The 15,536-nt window shown below is 43.4% G+C and overlaps 6 protein-coding genes and 1 non-coding gene across 7 annotated transcripts; 2 read left to right on the top strand and 5 right to left on the bottom strand.

The window, feature by feature from the left end:
- Positions 1–1,021: 1,021 nt before the first annotated feature.
- LAP41 (metalloaminopeptidase) lies at positions 1,022–3,211 on the bottom strand. The gene has a single exon (XM_018856191.1). It carries the CDS (start codon positions 2,775–2,777, stop codon positions 1,233–1,235), a length of 1,545 nt encoding a protein of 514 aa, XP_018710546.1. The 5' UTR covers positions 2,778–3,211; the 3' UTR covers positions 1,022–1,232.
- A 32-nt stretch (positions 3,212–3,243) lies between these two features.
- On the bottom strand, positions 3,244–4,489 carry METBIDRAFT_33010 (deoxyhypusine synthase). The gene has a single exon (XM_018856190.1). The coding sequence runs from the start codon at positions 4,455–4,457 to the stop codon at positions 3,321–3,323; it is 1,137 nt and encodes a 378-aa protein (XP_018710545.1). The 5' UTR covers positions 4,458–4,489; the 3' UTR covers positions 3,244–3,320.
- Positions 4,490–5,051: 562 nt separating this feature from the next.
- On the bottom strand, positions 5,052–5,471 carry METBIDRAFT_44517 (uncharacterized protein; the record flags this gene model as incomplete). Its single annotated transcript, XM_018857804.1, has 1 exon — positions 5,052–5,471. One exon carries the CDS (start codon positions 5,469–5,471, stop codon positions 5,052–5,054), a length of 420 nt encoding a protein of 139 aa, XP_018710544.1.
- CAP1 (DNA-binding transcription factor) lies at positions 5,426–7,569 on the bottom strand. Its single transcript, XM_018856189.1, has one exon. The coding sequence runs from the start codon at positions 7,240–7,242 to the stop codon at positions 5,893–5,895; it is 1,350 nt and encodes a 449-aa protein (XP_018710543.1). The 5' UTR covers positions 7,243–7,569; the 3' UTR covers positions 5,426–5,892.
- Positions 7,570–8,031: 462 nt separating this feature from the next.
- On the bottom strand, positions 8,032–11,145 carry METBIDRAFT_211425 (uncharacterized protein). The gene is made up of 2 exons (XM_018855039.1): positions 10,724–11,145; positions 8,032–10,664 (listed from the first exon to the last, which is right to left on the bottom strand). The coding sequence occupies exons 1-2, from the start codon at positions 10,728–10,730 to the stop codon at positions 8,365–8,367; spliced, it is 2,307 nt and encodes a 768-aa protein (XP_018710542.1). The 5' UTR covers positions 10,731–11,145; the 3' UTR covers positions 8,032–8,364.
- Positions 11,146–11,720: 575 nt separating this feature from the next.
- On the top strand, positions 11,721–11,792 carry METBIDRAFT_t192. The gene has a single exon. It is a non-coding gene; the product is annotated as a tRNA-Gly (tRNA).
- A 251-nt stretch (positions 11,793–12,043) lies between these two features.
- On the top strand, positions 12,044–15,484 carry YCG1 (condensin subunit; the record flags this gene model as incomplete). Its single annotated transcript, XM_018857885.1, has 2 exons — positions 12,044–13,370; positions 13,590–15,484. 2 exons carry the CDS (start codon positions 12,044–12,046, stop codon positions 15,482–15,484), a joined length of 3,222 nt encoding a protein of 1,073 aa, XP_018710541.1.
- Positions 15,485–15,536: the final 52 nt, after the last annotated feature.

Below are 15,536 nucleotides of genomic sequence, written 5' to 3'. Positions count from 1 at the left end.
GATAGAAACGTTTGTTCGACGCGTAACAAGGCCTGGCTGTTTTCTTGATTGTATTGCATGCTCTGCTGGAAGTCATTGAAGTTTGCAACCTCAATTGTGACTCTGCGGGATCCCTTGTACACAACATCTTGCCACTTTGCGACCTTATTTTGGCTTTCAAAGGAAGGCAACTCAACAAAAGCAACTTTCTTAACTATTCCCAGTTCCAAGGGCTGAGAGAAAGGATCGAATAGAATCTTGAACTTGACCAAGGGCGTGAACCTACTGCGAAAGAGATCATTAATGAACGCGTCGTTGCTCGTGACAGGAATGTTGGAGAGTTTTACAATATATGGAGGCCCGTTATCAAGAAAAGAAGAACCTCTTCCTCCGAGATTTCTGGAGCTTGCCCCATAACGAGAATTTCCACCATAGCCAAGTCCTTTATTCTTTTCGATAGGAACAGAGATCGAGGAAATGTCAAAGTCCTCGTCAGCCCATGAGCCACCATATGCTTGAACTAGTTAGTACATCGATGTCCAAAGTTGCAATCAGAAGTTAAGGCCGTAGTCACGGCGAAAAAAAAAAATAGAATGAAATAAAAACATACACTCATCGGAGAAGAACTCCTGCAAAGACATCTTTTTAGGCGGCGCTTTTCTTGTTAGTATTCATGTACGAAAGTTTAGAATCAATCCCAGAGCGGTCAGTTGCAGATGAGCATAACTGTGTGATACCGATGACTTGTTGCATATATCGGTCTCTGTGTTTTGGAGCGGGGTTTAAACAAACGCAGTTCGTAGGGTGTGCATCAAGTGCTTTATTCACGTGGCTCGCATCTACATATTAGGGATCATACCCAGATGGAATCAGTGTAACAAGAATTACGAAACATACTCATTTTTGGTATTTGTCAACAATCTAACGGTGATGTGGCGTATGAGTCCATTCGGCCTGAGATTCGAAAATCCTGTTTCGATTTACATGCAGAACCATGACGTGTCTATGACCTGAACCGCCTGGAACAGTAAGGCGGGCTGTCCGCGCGGTCAGCCCCACGTCTTCGGCCGCAACACCGCAAGATAAATTAGCCATACATTACTGATTGTCTTTATTGTCAGTTTGGCATATTTTATTTTTGTTTTCAAGAAATTGAATAACTCTAGCTAGCTTACAATGTCATTTCGATTCAGTTCGTTTTCGATTGTTCTGGACATCTCATCCGGGTGTGTCAAATCATCCTTCCCAAAGCTTCACAAATCACTGTAGTTGTCGTAAGATTTTCTCCAGTTGGCAAAAAATCCCGCAAAAAACTTAGCGCCCAAACCAATATCCTTGGCTCCGAGGGTCGCCCTGATTGAGTGCATGGACAATTGAGGAATTCCCAAGTCAATGGTCCTTGCGCCAGTCTGAAGGGAAATAGAGGGTCCAATAGTCCCTCCAGAGCGGGAGTCATTTCTGATCTGGAAATACTGCAATTCATCGCCGTTCTTCTTGGCCAATTCCTCGACCAATGCGAGGCCCACCGAATCCGTTGCCATATGTCCGTTTGGATCCAACGAAATAGTCATTCCCTTGTTCGGAATTGGCTTGTGGTGCTCCAAGTACACGTTGGAAAAGTTGGGGTTAACGAGATGATTGACATCAGCGGACAAAACAATCGTGTTTGCGTATACAACCTTCAACTTCTCCGAAATGTCAGAGGCGTCGGGGCTGTAATACTCGGAAGCCATTACACGAGACACAACAGATTCAATCAATTGTCCCTTGGCACCTTGTCTTGTTGCGGACCCAATTTCCTCGTTGTCAAACAAGGCAACCAAAGAGAAAGCATCAGAAGCAATGGTTCCTGTCTCGACAGACTCAATCAAGGCCGAGATTGCTGCATAAGAGCAGACTCTGTCGTCCACTCTTGGGGCAAAGACAAATTCCTTGTCCAAGCCTCCTCTGACTCCTTTTTGTGTGTCAAATAACTGGAGATCCCATTGCATGATGTCTTCAACAGCGACACCGGCACTCGAAGCAATGTATCTGAGCAACTTCAAAGGATGTCTCCCATACAAAGGTGCAGACTTCTCTGCTTCGGTAGGCTCGATTTCCTTTTCTGTACCAGAGAACCCAATCACTGGAACAGCCTGCGTCTCCTTGTTAAAAGGGCCTACGGCTGGTGCACCAAAGTGGGGAGCCAAGGAAGGAATCTTGGCGATTGGGTGGGGCGTGGAATCGACCAACTTCTGCTCGATGCGACCAGTCTTGCGGTCTTTCACTAACAAGCGCCCGCCAATTCCCAAGTCTCTGTCCCACCACACAGGCTCCAAAGTGCCTGCATAGGCAGCAACACCAAGCAAGTCGTAGCCCTCTGTTTGGCTTTTGTTGGAACTGGGCTTCAAACTAACGGTCAATGCATCAATATGCGATCCAATGGCACCAACGCCCTTTTCGGGAGTCCAGTCAGAACCCACGACAAAAGCAGCCAAGCTCGACCCACTTCGGTACGTAAAGTACTTGCCTGGCTCAAGCTTGCTCCACGACTTTTTCTCAGGGAGGTACGTGAAGCCAGCTCTTTTCAACTTGGAGGAAAAATGGTCCACCACGTGGTAGATCGTGGGGTTCTCATACGTGAACTCAATGTACTCTGCCGCATGCGAGTTAAAGTACTCATCGTCGTACGCTGAGTTAGAGCGCCTTGGCTTGCTAATTTTGGCAATCAATTGCTCACGAAGTTCGGGACTACCTGCTTCGTTGGATTCTTGCAAGACGTCGTTGAGCGCCTTGAGTAATTCTTCGTAACGAGACATGCTTGAGTGATGAATGGTATTTTTTTTTTTTCGTTTTCTTTTTACGTATTTCGTTTCTGTTTTTCGTTTTTGTCTTCTCTGGTAATCGAAAGTGCTTTAGAGTGATCGTTTGAAATGGGCTCGCTTCCCAGTGCCGATTCGCGGTATTTAAACAGATACCTTATCGTGCCACTCGGTACCGTGGCTGCGGCAAAACCAGGAATGCGCACGTGACCAGCAGAATTATGAATGATGCCCCCGGTCTGTACTTATTTCATTTCCTTTCTAGTTCCGTTCAATAAGCAGGCTTGTCATGCTCTTAAGGCGTAGAAGCGGGTATGTGAAAACATACTAACCTGGTCAAAATACCATCAGGTATCCAATGAATAAGAAGTATCACTGATCCGCAACGAAGCCAGCATGCGCAGGCTGATTGCGATCCGCATCACCACTAGCATCTCCATGATCTTCGGCCATTGTTTCGTGATTGGGAAGCCGCTCGTAGCACTCATATACATTGATATTCATTCTACACAATAACAAATAGTAGACTCGCATTTGACCTTATTCAGGTCTTGTGGCTGCGAAAGTTGCGGCCACGATCAAAGGCCAAACCACAGTAACATCGGCATAAACCTTAACACTCTTAGCCTCCGCTTTGATCTTGCCCCAAGAAACAGCCTCGTCGGGCCTGGCTCCGGCGTCTGAGCCATCGAATTCTTGGCCTGTGTTGATGTAGACTGCCCAGTCAGCACCGTTCCTCATGAGACAGGCATTGCAGATGTGGTGCTTGATCAAACCACCACCCAAAATAATCATACCTGCCTTGAAGGCAGCAATGGACATAGCATTGATTCTGCGGATATCAGACACGATGTCAAGGCGAAGTCTTTGTGGAGACGCCTTGTAAGTATGGAAGAAGAGCATATCTCCAATGGAGCCGTCCGTGATTGCAGGGCAAAACACTGGAATCTGGTTCTTGTGAGCCCAGTAGAGAACAGACAGTTCGTCGTTGATTTCTTTGCCCAAGCGGTCAATAAGTCTCGAAGGAGTCCACACTGCTTCAGAGTCTGCGTTCAAGGCTTCGGCGCCAAGCTTCTCGGCCTCTGCCTGTTGCTCCTCCAAAATCTTGTCCAACACTGGGACAATCCAGTCTTCGAACTTACAGTAGTTATCGTTTGGAACAAGCAAGTTTCCGATTCGGTTGAGACCCTTGTCTCTCAAGCTTTTGCCGGGAAGGCTGAACTCGCCAAGGTACGTGGGGGCCAAAACCTTGATCAAATCCTCCTCAATTCCACCTGCAGATGCTACTATGGCACTGACTTTCTTATGTTGAACCAAGTATCTCAAAGTGTCACGGATTCCTGAGGAAATCAAGTTTGAGGTGAAACCAAGAAAGATGGTGGCCTTTTGGTGTCCCAGGTTGTCGAATTCACCAGTCTTCTCGTGCTCAGAAACTTTATCGATATGCTCTCCACGCCACAGGCTCATTTCGTTGATAATCTCACAGGCAGTTCCGACAGAAGATGCCTGAAAACCCATAGTTTTCATCGATTTGATTAAATCTGTGGCCTTCATGTCATACGCATTATCCTTGGAGTAGTCGATCCCCGCAACTTCGACAAAGTCTTCTGGGATGGGCTCAGATTGCTTGAGTACAGCATCGGTTGCAAGGGAAGGGCGGCTGTCGTCTTGTGCCATGATTAGTGTTTCGAGTGGAAAATTAGCTCATCTTGATTTCGCACTGGATTTAAAGGTATAGTGGGACCACCGGAGGTCGCGGAGGTATACAGGGTACTTAGGATTACCTTTGATACCCACAGAACATGTTTGTGTAAGAGCGCCGTCGGCATTGCTTGTGGATTTTCTATTTGACCTTGTATTTTGGATAATTCACACTTGTTTCTTTGGGTCTTTGGACAGGGAATTCTTGGAATAGAGAGGTTAGATGATCCAATTTGCCTTGCCTTGTGAAGAGTACCAACATAAGCTACTCAGACATAAATTATCTGAGCCTTAGGCGAGTATGACAAATCCGACATAAAGCAGAAAATATTGAAGGAAATAAGTGAAGCTCTTTGTAAGAGACAATTCTGAGGTTCATGCACACGCCACATGCTCCGTAGTTGTACAGCTTCCACACATCACCCGGGCATACTGAGAGTTGGCTGACTACAAATGAAACGGTACCGAAGACATAAATACTATCAAGCTTCAGTATATTCCCAGTCTTGGCTGTCTCATCTGGAGGCAAACAATATATACCAAATTGTTCTTTAATATACAATACAATAATTAAACCCTTTCACTAACGACAGGCTCCCAAGATGAGCACTTAGCCTTAGCTGTGTTGTATGGCACGTATGCCCCTCTGGTGGCGGTCAAGTTCATTTTGTGCTTTTGCAACGGGTACGCTCTGACGGCTCTCTGGTCAACTGGCAATCTGTCTGGTGGCGTGTTGGTACCATAACCCAACCAATAGTGCCAGCCTGGTTCAACCTTGGACATGTCGACACCCCAGTCGGCATATTCGACCCATCTGGTTCTCATGTGGATTTCCTCAGGAGCATCAGTCTCGTAGAACTTGTTGCCCCAGTCGTCAGTGCCCACTAACCAACCTCTTTTGGTATCGTTGTGGGCGTGTATTTGCCAGGCTGCTCTCTTTAATCCAGAGGCATAGATATTTTTAATGGTACGGAAAATAGACGTGGACATGATGGAATGGTCTACCTTGTATTGCCTTGGGCCTGCTTCGGAAAACGAGAAAATCACCTCTCATTGATTGGGTGCGAGCATAGGTGTGCCCAGCACATAATACGACCAGCTTCAAAAATGCCCTCCGACATGTCTGCGAACAAAACATCCATTTCGAAATCTCCCGTAGGTTACCATCGAAGCCGCATGTTTTCTTGTGGAGGACAGCTCAGACTCTTCCGCTCCATTTCTCGCTACAGCTTGAGATTTTCGCCATGAAGCAGAATTTCTGTAGCTTTGAGGTCTTGGCAATTCGACAAGAATAGTCCTACTCGCACTTATTGAGCATCACGTTTTCTGAACACACAAGAATAAGCCTTGAGCAACCCGGATTAAAGACAAACACCAAACTACTCGATTAGCTATTGAAAAGAAAAGTCAATTATCTCTTGTTTGCAGACCTCTCAATGAGAGTGCTGACATCATCAGCATTCAAAACTACCCCTTGCTCTGAACATTTCGCCTTTGCCTTCAACTCGGCACACAAGCCATCTATATCAATTTCAGTGTACCTTGGATGCGCAGTTATTCTGTCCCAGATTTCAGAGCATTCCATCGTCAAAGGAGGAGCTGGAACAACTTCTTTTTCTTCGTTCTCTGGAATGGCCGGGCTATTGAAGCTAGTAACTGAGGAAGCTGTCTTGTTGCCATCCATAACCGAGTTGTTTCTTGAACTTTCGGACGCTGAATAACTAGATTTGACAAACTCATTGAAATTGAAATCGGTATTACCGTGATTGAAAGGATCATACGCTGATTCCTCGCTAACGACTCCTGCGAGAGAGTCTACATCAGCATGATTTTGGATGTTTTTCTCGATGGGATCATTGCTCAAGTTTCCAAGGGCTAAATTTATGTCGAAATTCGCATCATTGAATAATGAGGTAGGTAATTCCTTCGTATTTAGGTTGTCCAAGGAAAAATTGAAGGAAGATTCACCAGTGCTATTGAACAAAGGATCTTGCAAGTCCAAGTTTGGTGTGAACAAAGACTGGAATGGTGAATCTGCATAGGATTGGGGTAGCGCTGACGCTTTTGTGTCCTGCTGTAGTGGAAAAGACTGACTATCCCTATGAAACTTAGGAATAGGCTTAAGCCTCGTGCCACATGCCTCGTTTAGACTGGTGCAAAAAGGATTGAGCTCTTCGTCAAAAAGGCTTGAAGTTGTGTGGCGCAAATCAACCAGTCCCGAAGAAGGGACTGAATAATTATCACTGCTATTAGAATGTGGGGATACAATCACATTTTCATTCAAGGGCGAATTTGAAGATGACGACCCGCTGGTCAAGTCGGGTAGATGGTTGCTGGAAGCGTTGGAGCGTACTTCAGAGTCGGCCGACTGCTTTTTAGCCCAAGGGAATCCCACGGTGAAGTCGCTCAGTGACAATCCACTCTCGCTGGACTCGCGTTTAACTCTCGCATTTGACAAAGGCTTGAGGTCTGAGAAGTCTGAGTGACCTCTGTATCGACTCAATTCGGATTTAAGAAGTTCAATCTGGGCTTCTGCTTTCATCTTGTCATCTTCCAACAGAGAAACCTTATCCTCCAAGTCCTTCATCTTGCGCTCTTTGCGTTCTCTGTATGCACGTTGAGCCGCCCTGTTTTGAGCTGTTCTCTTCGATTTCGGCTCTGTGTCAATCGGTTTGCGTCCTGGCTTGGTATGTTGCTTTTTGTCGTCGTGCGACGAAAAGTCTGGCGACTCCTCATCTATGGGTCTTTTGGTATCCAACATCAATTTAAGGCGGATGTTAAACGAAACAAGAAAGCTCGTGAAGGCAAACTTGAAGATGAAGGAATTTGAGTGACGAAATTAATCAGCTAGCTCAGAGATTTACAGTTTTGTTGGGTCTGAAGGGGTATTCGATCGATGTGAAGGTAAGACAACGGTGGCAAATTGCGAGCTGTCGGCGCGTAAATAGTATTGCTTGAATCACAAAAGGATTTGATCAACACGTGTACTGATATAATGTGAAGATGATGAGTATGGAGAAAGTGAGGGAAGAAAAGAAAAATGAGGATGAAGACTCGAATATTCTTTAGAAGGGAAAGTTGAGACAGGAATGACAGAGTGAGGGAGGCGCGGGCGAGGGATGCTTCCTCTATATATATCTGGCTTTGCGATATTATCCATACAGGTGTGCACGCAGCCAACGTGCGATGTTCGGCTGGAAACCATAGATCATTCTACCGAATGTTGGGGCGTGTGCAGCACCATTGCTGAAAACCTACGAAGCATAAGTGGGAGATAATCATCAGGTTCGTAGTACCATGGACAAGTTTTTTTTGTTATTCGAGAAAATTTCTTGTTAAATTTCTATGTGTATCATTCTTCAAATGCTTACTGGAAGGATTTCAAAAAACTGAGTCATTCCTGATCGCCCCGCTTTTTAGTGACACACGCCTACATATATTTGAGTAATTTAAGAGTCGCGAAGTCTCACGTCCGGCTGACAAATCCAACCAGGAAACCCTAGAATACTCATACTGCTATGGTTTTGTACTACGTAATGAACGAATAATATTCTGATGATCTCTATGTTCTTAAACACTCAAAAATATAGGTTATTTCGAGTCATAAAGTTTCTTTTTTTCTTGATATCGTGGGATTTCTCTTCACCATAGACAGGGCTCATACCCGTGTGCCCCATTTCTTTTTCAAAGCTTGCACCCGCACAGGCTCGGGACATAAAATTGAGTGGATAGCACCCGGAAGATATTAAACCAAGTACACAGGCAACAGAAATTGAAAATGGGTATTGAGGCCTTAATTTTTCCCACATTTTGCAAGTAAGACGGACCAATGGTCACATGATTGTATATACAAACTTGAATCAGTCATCAATGCCATCGATATTTAGTTCTGTTGCACAAGAGAGTAGATGGGAAAGTACGGCGAGCAACCTTCCGACCGTCTTAACTTGTACAGCATATGAATTTTAGACTCTAGACGGCTTAGTTGGGCTTTATAAGCTTCGCAAGTTTTTCTCAAATTGTTGTACCATGAAGCAACCTCGCATTTGTTCCCAATTCGAGTTCTCTCTCTCAAGACGGGCTCAGTCTCCAAATTGTGACAAAGCTCTTCACAACAGCTGGTTGCTTTCTCAAGCTGAAGTCTCGCAATACGAATTAGTGGCAATAGTTTCTGCTTCCGTTCAGAATCAGGTAGACCGCGTAATTCTAATATTGATTGATGAGACCTAAGGTACTCTTCATGACTTGGCACCTCAGGGACGCCGATCGAGGACCAGGGTTTCATGCGTAAATTATAAAGCTTCTCATCCAGCGCCAAGTAGGACTTCGTCTCTCCAGTTCCGCCCGTTATAGTCATAATTTCAATTGCTGATGATATCCCCTTTGTCAAATGGTACATGGATAGGTGGCTCAAGGCAGAAAACTTCTGATGGAATAAGACATTATCTGTGAGTATCGGTACAGAATGCTCCTTCATGCGAGAGTATTCCATTCTCAATGCCTCTTTTTTTGGTCCAGCCTTGGTCCCTTTTATTTTTTTGGGTAAGGCTTGAATAGACAATAGCTTCCCATCATTAATCTTGATGATTCTCTTTGTGATGAGCTCATGAGCTTGAAAGCACAAATTGGAGACAAACCAATACATGACTGAGGATTCGTGCAGCTTGTAAAGGTCCTGTTCAAAGCCACTGAGGGCAACATCAATCATCGTATCAAGCTTCTCAAGAAAGATATATGAACTTATACCATAGGCAGGTTGATCAGAACAAGCTGGCGAAAGTCTGTCCCCAATTCCATAACTGAACAATTCCGTCTCGATGGTCTCGGCGTTGAAATGTAAAGAGTCCCACAATAGAATATTTTTATTGTTGACTTGGCGTTGGCGGCATCTATTGTTTCCATATGCACCTAATTTGTGAAGACTTGCTGCTTCTAAATCATTTAAAAGTTCGGCCATTTTGTTTAAACACGCGGCTTTTGTGTTCTCCACATTTTTTGAGTTCTTTATGTTCCATTGGGTAGGGTCCATGATGGAATTTCCGCATAGAGATATTGTTTGAAGGAGCATAGTAGTTATTGAACCCAAATCTTCATTCAGACCAGCAATCGATCTGTCATCACGAATAAAATAAAGCTGGAAAATACCTCTAGTGAGAGCATTGGCGCCCTTTGCTAAGTCAAAGCCAATGTTGTGTCTCAAGTACGTTTGAAGTTGTGAGACATTTTTCATGAGTGTGAAATTTTTGATCATTTCATCAATCGAGGAAATAAAATTTGCCAAACCACGGTAGGCCTCCATTTGAGTGATTTCAACATTTTTGGACGGAAGGTGCTTATTGTCACAATCGAGTTGAACAAGTCTGGAAAAGGCTGCCAAAGGGTAATCTTCGAAGCATTCTGCTTCAAACAGCTTTATGACTTGGAGAGATGAAGCTGTGGGTGGGAACCCCCAGGACTTGGGTTCCATAAACAATTGAACATCTATTCTCAAAACATTTTCCAATTGCACTAAAGTTTTGATTAACTTTAGCTGATTGACTGCAATAGCAAAGGCCCTCTCATTCTTCAATTGGGTTTGTTGTTGGAGCCAGATTTCTGCCTCCTCGATCTCTGCAGAGGCAATTCGAAGCGAAACCAGACTAAGGAAATCAACGTTCATAGATCTAGTAACGATGTCTTCCTCGTCGTATAGCACATTTTTTGCGACGTTCAAAGAAAACCCAATGGTTTTACAGAGACCAATGACAAATGCACGAAGAACAATGTTGACAAGCTGGGAATTCGTGTTACTCGCAGGTTCGTAATCCGCGGGATGTAGCCGGGGATTGGTGAATCTTGCCTTTTGAAGCTGACCATTTGTACGAAAGCTCTGAAGAAAATCAAGCATGTAACGGCAACTAAGAACAGTCACCAGAAGTGACAGTCCGCTTAACCAGCTCATATAAAGAATGAAAAGTTTGTTCATAATCGACACAACTGTCGGAAGTGTTTGGCCCCCACTTGCATCAAACCTGATCTCCTCTTGACTTAGCTCAAGGAGGCCTGTGTCAAGCCTAGGATTCCCCATTTCTAACGCACGCGCACCTTCTAGCATATCAAAGGACGAGATCACATTAACTTTGCCTGGCTCCATTTGCTTCACAGCATCGAAAAACTCGGTGGTGACGTCAACATATTTGGTATCTTTATGCGGTCAGTACATGATATAAGAGACTTAAGTTTTAAAAAACTGGTATACTTACTAGTCATTTCATTCAAAATTGGTGTGGGAAAAAAAGAAGCCGATGTTACCCGTACACTGCTGTGAAAGTCACGAAGGTTCAACACTGAAAAGTTGAATGCGCGGTGAAGGACGACCAGACAATACAAACACTGAGAAACAAAACACAATCAAGACTCTTTTTTTCGGTAGTTTCATCCACCAAACTAAAATATGCAATAATAGATAAAGAACCTTTTAAATGCCATTAGACTTGAACCTAAACCGGGCCCCCCTCCTTCCGTTAATCCCGGCCTAGACGGACCTCTTGGTATGCATTATTACGCCATCAATTCCTAGGATAAATCTTCTGTAAGATTTGGTTCAACTCAGATGGTTGGAAGGGACTTGAGGAGCTCACTTCCTGTCTTTCTGAGTGTATACCTTGAATCATCATGAACCGGTTTAAATTTATTGAGTTCTCTGGAGAATTGTCAAACGGAAACATTTCATTGAAGCTAACCCCAAGTCATCATCTGAATAAATTTAGTGCAATTTTCCTCCGCTTCTCAATTCCAAGTTTTATTCCAGTTAGATCACCTTAATAGATAAATCAAATTATTCAAGCGGTTGACATTGGTCATGGGCCGAAGTCTTTTTTGAGGGCAATCACATCCTCTTTCGGAGATTTCGTGGATTGGTGCTCGGGCCTTCTCACCTAGGCCAATGTGGCGATCTATTATATGTCTAATTTTATAGTTTGGTGAGGTTTTACATCCCTCCAGCTATACCCTAGAATATATATATTTTCAAAGAAACATCATATGTTTTTTCAGAAAAAAAGACGAATTTCTTTGGTTTTGGCAGACTGATCTTATTGATGGCTCAACTAATCTCTTTTGAGATAGTCGCTCTAAAACTTAATCTAACTGAATTTGGCCTAACACACTCCCCTGATTGTGAAAGCTATAAGTATATGAGACCACAGAATTTTTGTCTTTTTCTATATAGTTCTTATGCTCAAGGAAGTCAACATCAAGGGGTGGTTGGTGTAATGGCTAGCATTAATGCCTTCCAAGCATTAGACATGGGTTCGATTCCCGTACCACTCATTTTTTGCTTAATAAGCCAATTATTTATAGTAAGAGCGAAAACCGAAGACTTAATTTTATTCATCTTGTTTACATTTTACGATATAGTTTTTGAACTTCGTAACGATTTGATGAAAGGTTTGTTTATTTGTTATTACACATGAAATTAAAGACAGCCTCGGTATATCCGGCCTGTATACTTCGCGTATTTGTTTATACGAAATCATCAGGCTCCCATCGGTAATCCACGTGAGTCAGTATCCCCAACAACAATGGTTTCCGGAAAGCCGACGCTATCTCAAATAGCTAAGTTCACATCTTTTGATGAGATCCAAATCGCCATGGCCCATATTTTCGCAGATGCGCAAATGACTTTATCTGGACATAGGAAATTGGTGATGCTCATGAGAAAAACACAGATCAAAGCAGTAGCAATCGGGCTCGAAGACATGTTTAATCTTCAATTCACGAAACTAGTATCCAAAATTCTCAATCAAAAGAAAGGCGTGAGCTCTGCAGATCGTACAGCAAAGTTCTGCTCGAACTTTGTCGCTACCTTGGCCAAAGAAGAATCAGAGAATCCAACCCCGCGTCATCAAACCAAGAGTGCTGCTGATTATCTGCTCGAGGAGAGTATTTCGTCTGATTTCATAGACAATTTGATCAGACACCTTTTACGTGGAATAGAGTCTAGGTTGAGGGAAGTAAGATACCGGGTTGTTCAGCTTCTCGCGTACTTAGTGAACTATATCACTGAAATCGATGAACAACTTTTTGTGGCACTCCATTTCTCTCTCAATCGTCGATTGCATGACAAGGAGTCTATCGTGCGTATCCAGGCCATAGTTGCAATATCACGGTTCCAAAATTTCGATGAAATTGAGGAAAAACAAATAACGAAAGCTTCCGATTCGCTCATTGACGCGTTGAATCACGATGACTCCCCGGAGGTGAGGAGGGCTGCACTTTTAAACATCGTTAAAACACCAACTACAACACCAGAGTTATTCAAAAGAGCACGAGATGTAAACGCTATCAATCGAAGGTTGGTATTTTCTAGAATTGCCAAGGAAATGCCTTCTCTCCTGGAATTGGATTCTAATCTTAGAGATGAAATTTTAAAGTGGGGCCTAAACGACCGCGATGAGAGTGTTAAGCAGGCAGCTATATCAATGTTGTCCAAACACTGGCTTGGTCAATATCATGATGACATATTAGAGTTTTTGGAATCTATGCACGTGGTTGAAAGTGAAGTTGCACACACGATACTCGAACTATTATTTGAGCATCGACCTGATAAATTTGACGAAGTTGAAATTCCCTCCGAAATTTGGAAAGAGCTAACTGCGGAGAAGGCGTTTTTTGTGCGATACTTCTTCGACTTCTGTCATCGTAAGAAAATGTATGATAGAATCGAGAAGTATTTGCCTGAGTTGATGAGACTTGCATTTTTGGTTGAGCAATATTTCAAATTGAGACAGTCGTTGCTTGATGCAAACCTGGACCTCTCGAAGGAATACTCGGATCACGCTTTGAAGAAGGATAAGTACAATCGCTTAATCAGCCGGGGTATTGGAGAAATCCGCGATTGCATGCGACGTATTGAAAAGGCAAAATCCTATATTGCACAACTCAAGCTGCACCAAGATGAGCTCAAATTACAAATCACCGAAAGAAAAGCTCAAGTTCAGTCCTTGAGATCCGAGAGTAGAAGAAAGCCCGAAATGAAGAAAACAAACGCTGAAAAAATTAATGAATTGCAGATGGATATAAAAGATTGCGCGACCGAACTTGGTGAAATCTCTAACTCTATTGAAGATCATACCGAGTCGATAGATCAAATTGAGTTGCAGTTGCAAGATATAAAAAGAGCACAAAGTCACCGCGTAAATGAGCGAGACAAATTCATCGAGAACAGTTTTGAACTTGAGGAGAAATATCTTCCGTTGGGGGAGCAGTTAAGAGATTTAAATTTTGTGATTGAACAATTGTTGTCAATTATCAAGTCGAGTGATTCTGCTGATGTTGCAGGCATGAGGAGACTCATGCCTATCATCACAAATGCCATGACTGCTGCTGACTTGAATGATCGGAATCTCAAACTCTGTGTCGAGATCATTCGTATGGGCTCAGATGATGAAAATTACTTCTCGCAATTGTGTACCGAAATTATCACTGACATTAGGGATTCTGTTCTTGATGAAAATGATGAGACTTTCGTTTCCGCTCAAAATTTGTTTGGCGATGACTCGAACAATGAGGATAATGAGTCCGAGAATGGAGAGCTTGATGGTGCAAATGGAGAGCTGATACATGATAAATCAAATGAATCTGACGATATTCTCAGCGAGTCATCGAAAAGACGAAAGGTCACTCCTTTAGTACCACCTGATCATCTTATGATTCAGTGTTTGACCATTTTGCAGCACTACCTCGAAATTGCAGAAGATACGCGTGCCAATAGTCACCAACTTGATACGTTGATAGATACGTTGATTCGACCAGCACTCACAAATAATGAAAACAGCATGATTCGAATGCTCGGATATCAAACTCTCGGTCTTTTCACCCTTATCGATGAGGGTTTAGGTGCTTCCAACTTGAAATTTTTTGGGATAAGCGCGTCCAAGGCGCACGATGAAGACTTGAAGATTCTTTGTATGAAAACAATCTTCGATATTCTTTCCACCCATGGCGTTCGAATATTAGATTCTGAAGGCGAAGATGCGGTTGATTCACTTTCTTTGGCTCGTTTGTTTTACAGCTTGCTCAAATTGCATGACATGCCCAAATTGCAAGCCACGGTTGCTGAAGGTCTTTGCAAGCTTTTCCTTGCTGATTTACTAATTGATTTTGGGAAAGTGCAGTCAGCCGATAATGATGAAGAAGAAATCCTGCAAGAAGCTCACTTGCTAGAGCTCCTTTTATTGTCTTTTTTTCACCCGTTGAACGCTGAGAATCAGGAGTTGAGACAAACACTTGCATTCTGCATCCCAGTATATTGTTTTAGCCATGAGAAACATCAGCTCAAAATCAGCTCGATTACTGTGGAATGCTTCTACCGCATTTTTAAGACAGGAAGCGAATTCGAGAAATTCGGATCCTCCCTTTCGCCGACAAACGTTCTTCAGCAACTCATTTACTGGTGCGATCCTGGAAATGTTGTCAACATTACTTCGGATGCGTTACAAAAAAGTATGTCTCACTTTTGGCAGGCAATGAAATTACTTCAGGTCATCGAGCAAGATACTTCCAAAAATATAAAGAAAGCCGTTCTACAAAATTTACACAGGCTTTCTTTATCCGAGCACCTCGGGGCTGAAGTCTTGCGAGGGCTACTAAATGCGATCGATGACACGAAACAATTGATTAACGGAAACCAAGACAAATCGGAGTTTGTTTTGGACGCAGCTTCGGAACGTGCTCTCGAGAAATTCTATGTCTATGTTGATGGTTTGCTTCAAAAGGCAGAGAATTTGCCGCAAGAAAATGAAAGTGCACGATCGAGAGCACTGTCTATCCTCGGTGAGGCAGGACCCGCGTTGGAAAACGCGGCCAACTCCCACCACGGAGTTGATCTGCAAGCCGCCTCAACTCTTGAAACTGATAGAACGCCTGTCAACAACGTCGCAAATCTGGTCGAAACAGACCTAGCTGCCATTGATAAAATGCTTCGAGAAGACGATGAAATTGAATATGATTTGGATGCGTAAATAGATGGAATTCGGCACATACTTCATTCTAGCCGCTCGCGTTCGTACAGAC

Source organism: Metschnikowia bicuspidata, assembly GCF_001664035.1.
Source record: "Metschnikowia bicuspidata var. bicuspidata NRRL YB-4993 chromosome Unknown METBIscaffold_5, whole genome shotgun sequence".
Taxonomy (NCBI): domain Eukaryota; kingdom Fungi; phylum Ascomycota; class Pichiomycetes; order Serinales; family Metschnikowiaceae; genus Metschnikowia; species Metschnikowia bicuspidata.
The sequence above is the reverse complement of the archived record's forward strand: the minus strand, read 5'-3'. Positions and strand labels throughout refer to the sequence as shown.

Coding starts and splice junctions, on each gene's coding strand:
- LAP41 (XM_018856191.1), bottom strand. CDS start 2,777: ATGTCTCGTTACGAAGAATTACTCAAGGCGCTCAACGACGTCTTGCAA.
- METBIDRAFT_33010 (XM_018856190.1), bottom strand. CDS start 4,457: ATGGCACAAGACGACAGCCGCCCTTCCCTTGCAACCGATGCTGTACTC.
- CAP1 (XM_018856189.1), bottom strand. CDS start 7,242: ATGTTGGATACCAAAAGACCCATAGATGAGGAGTCGCCAGACTTTTCG.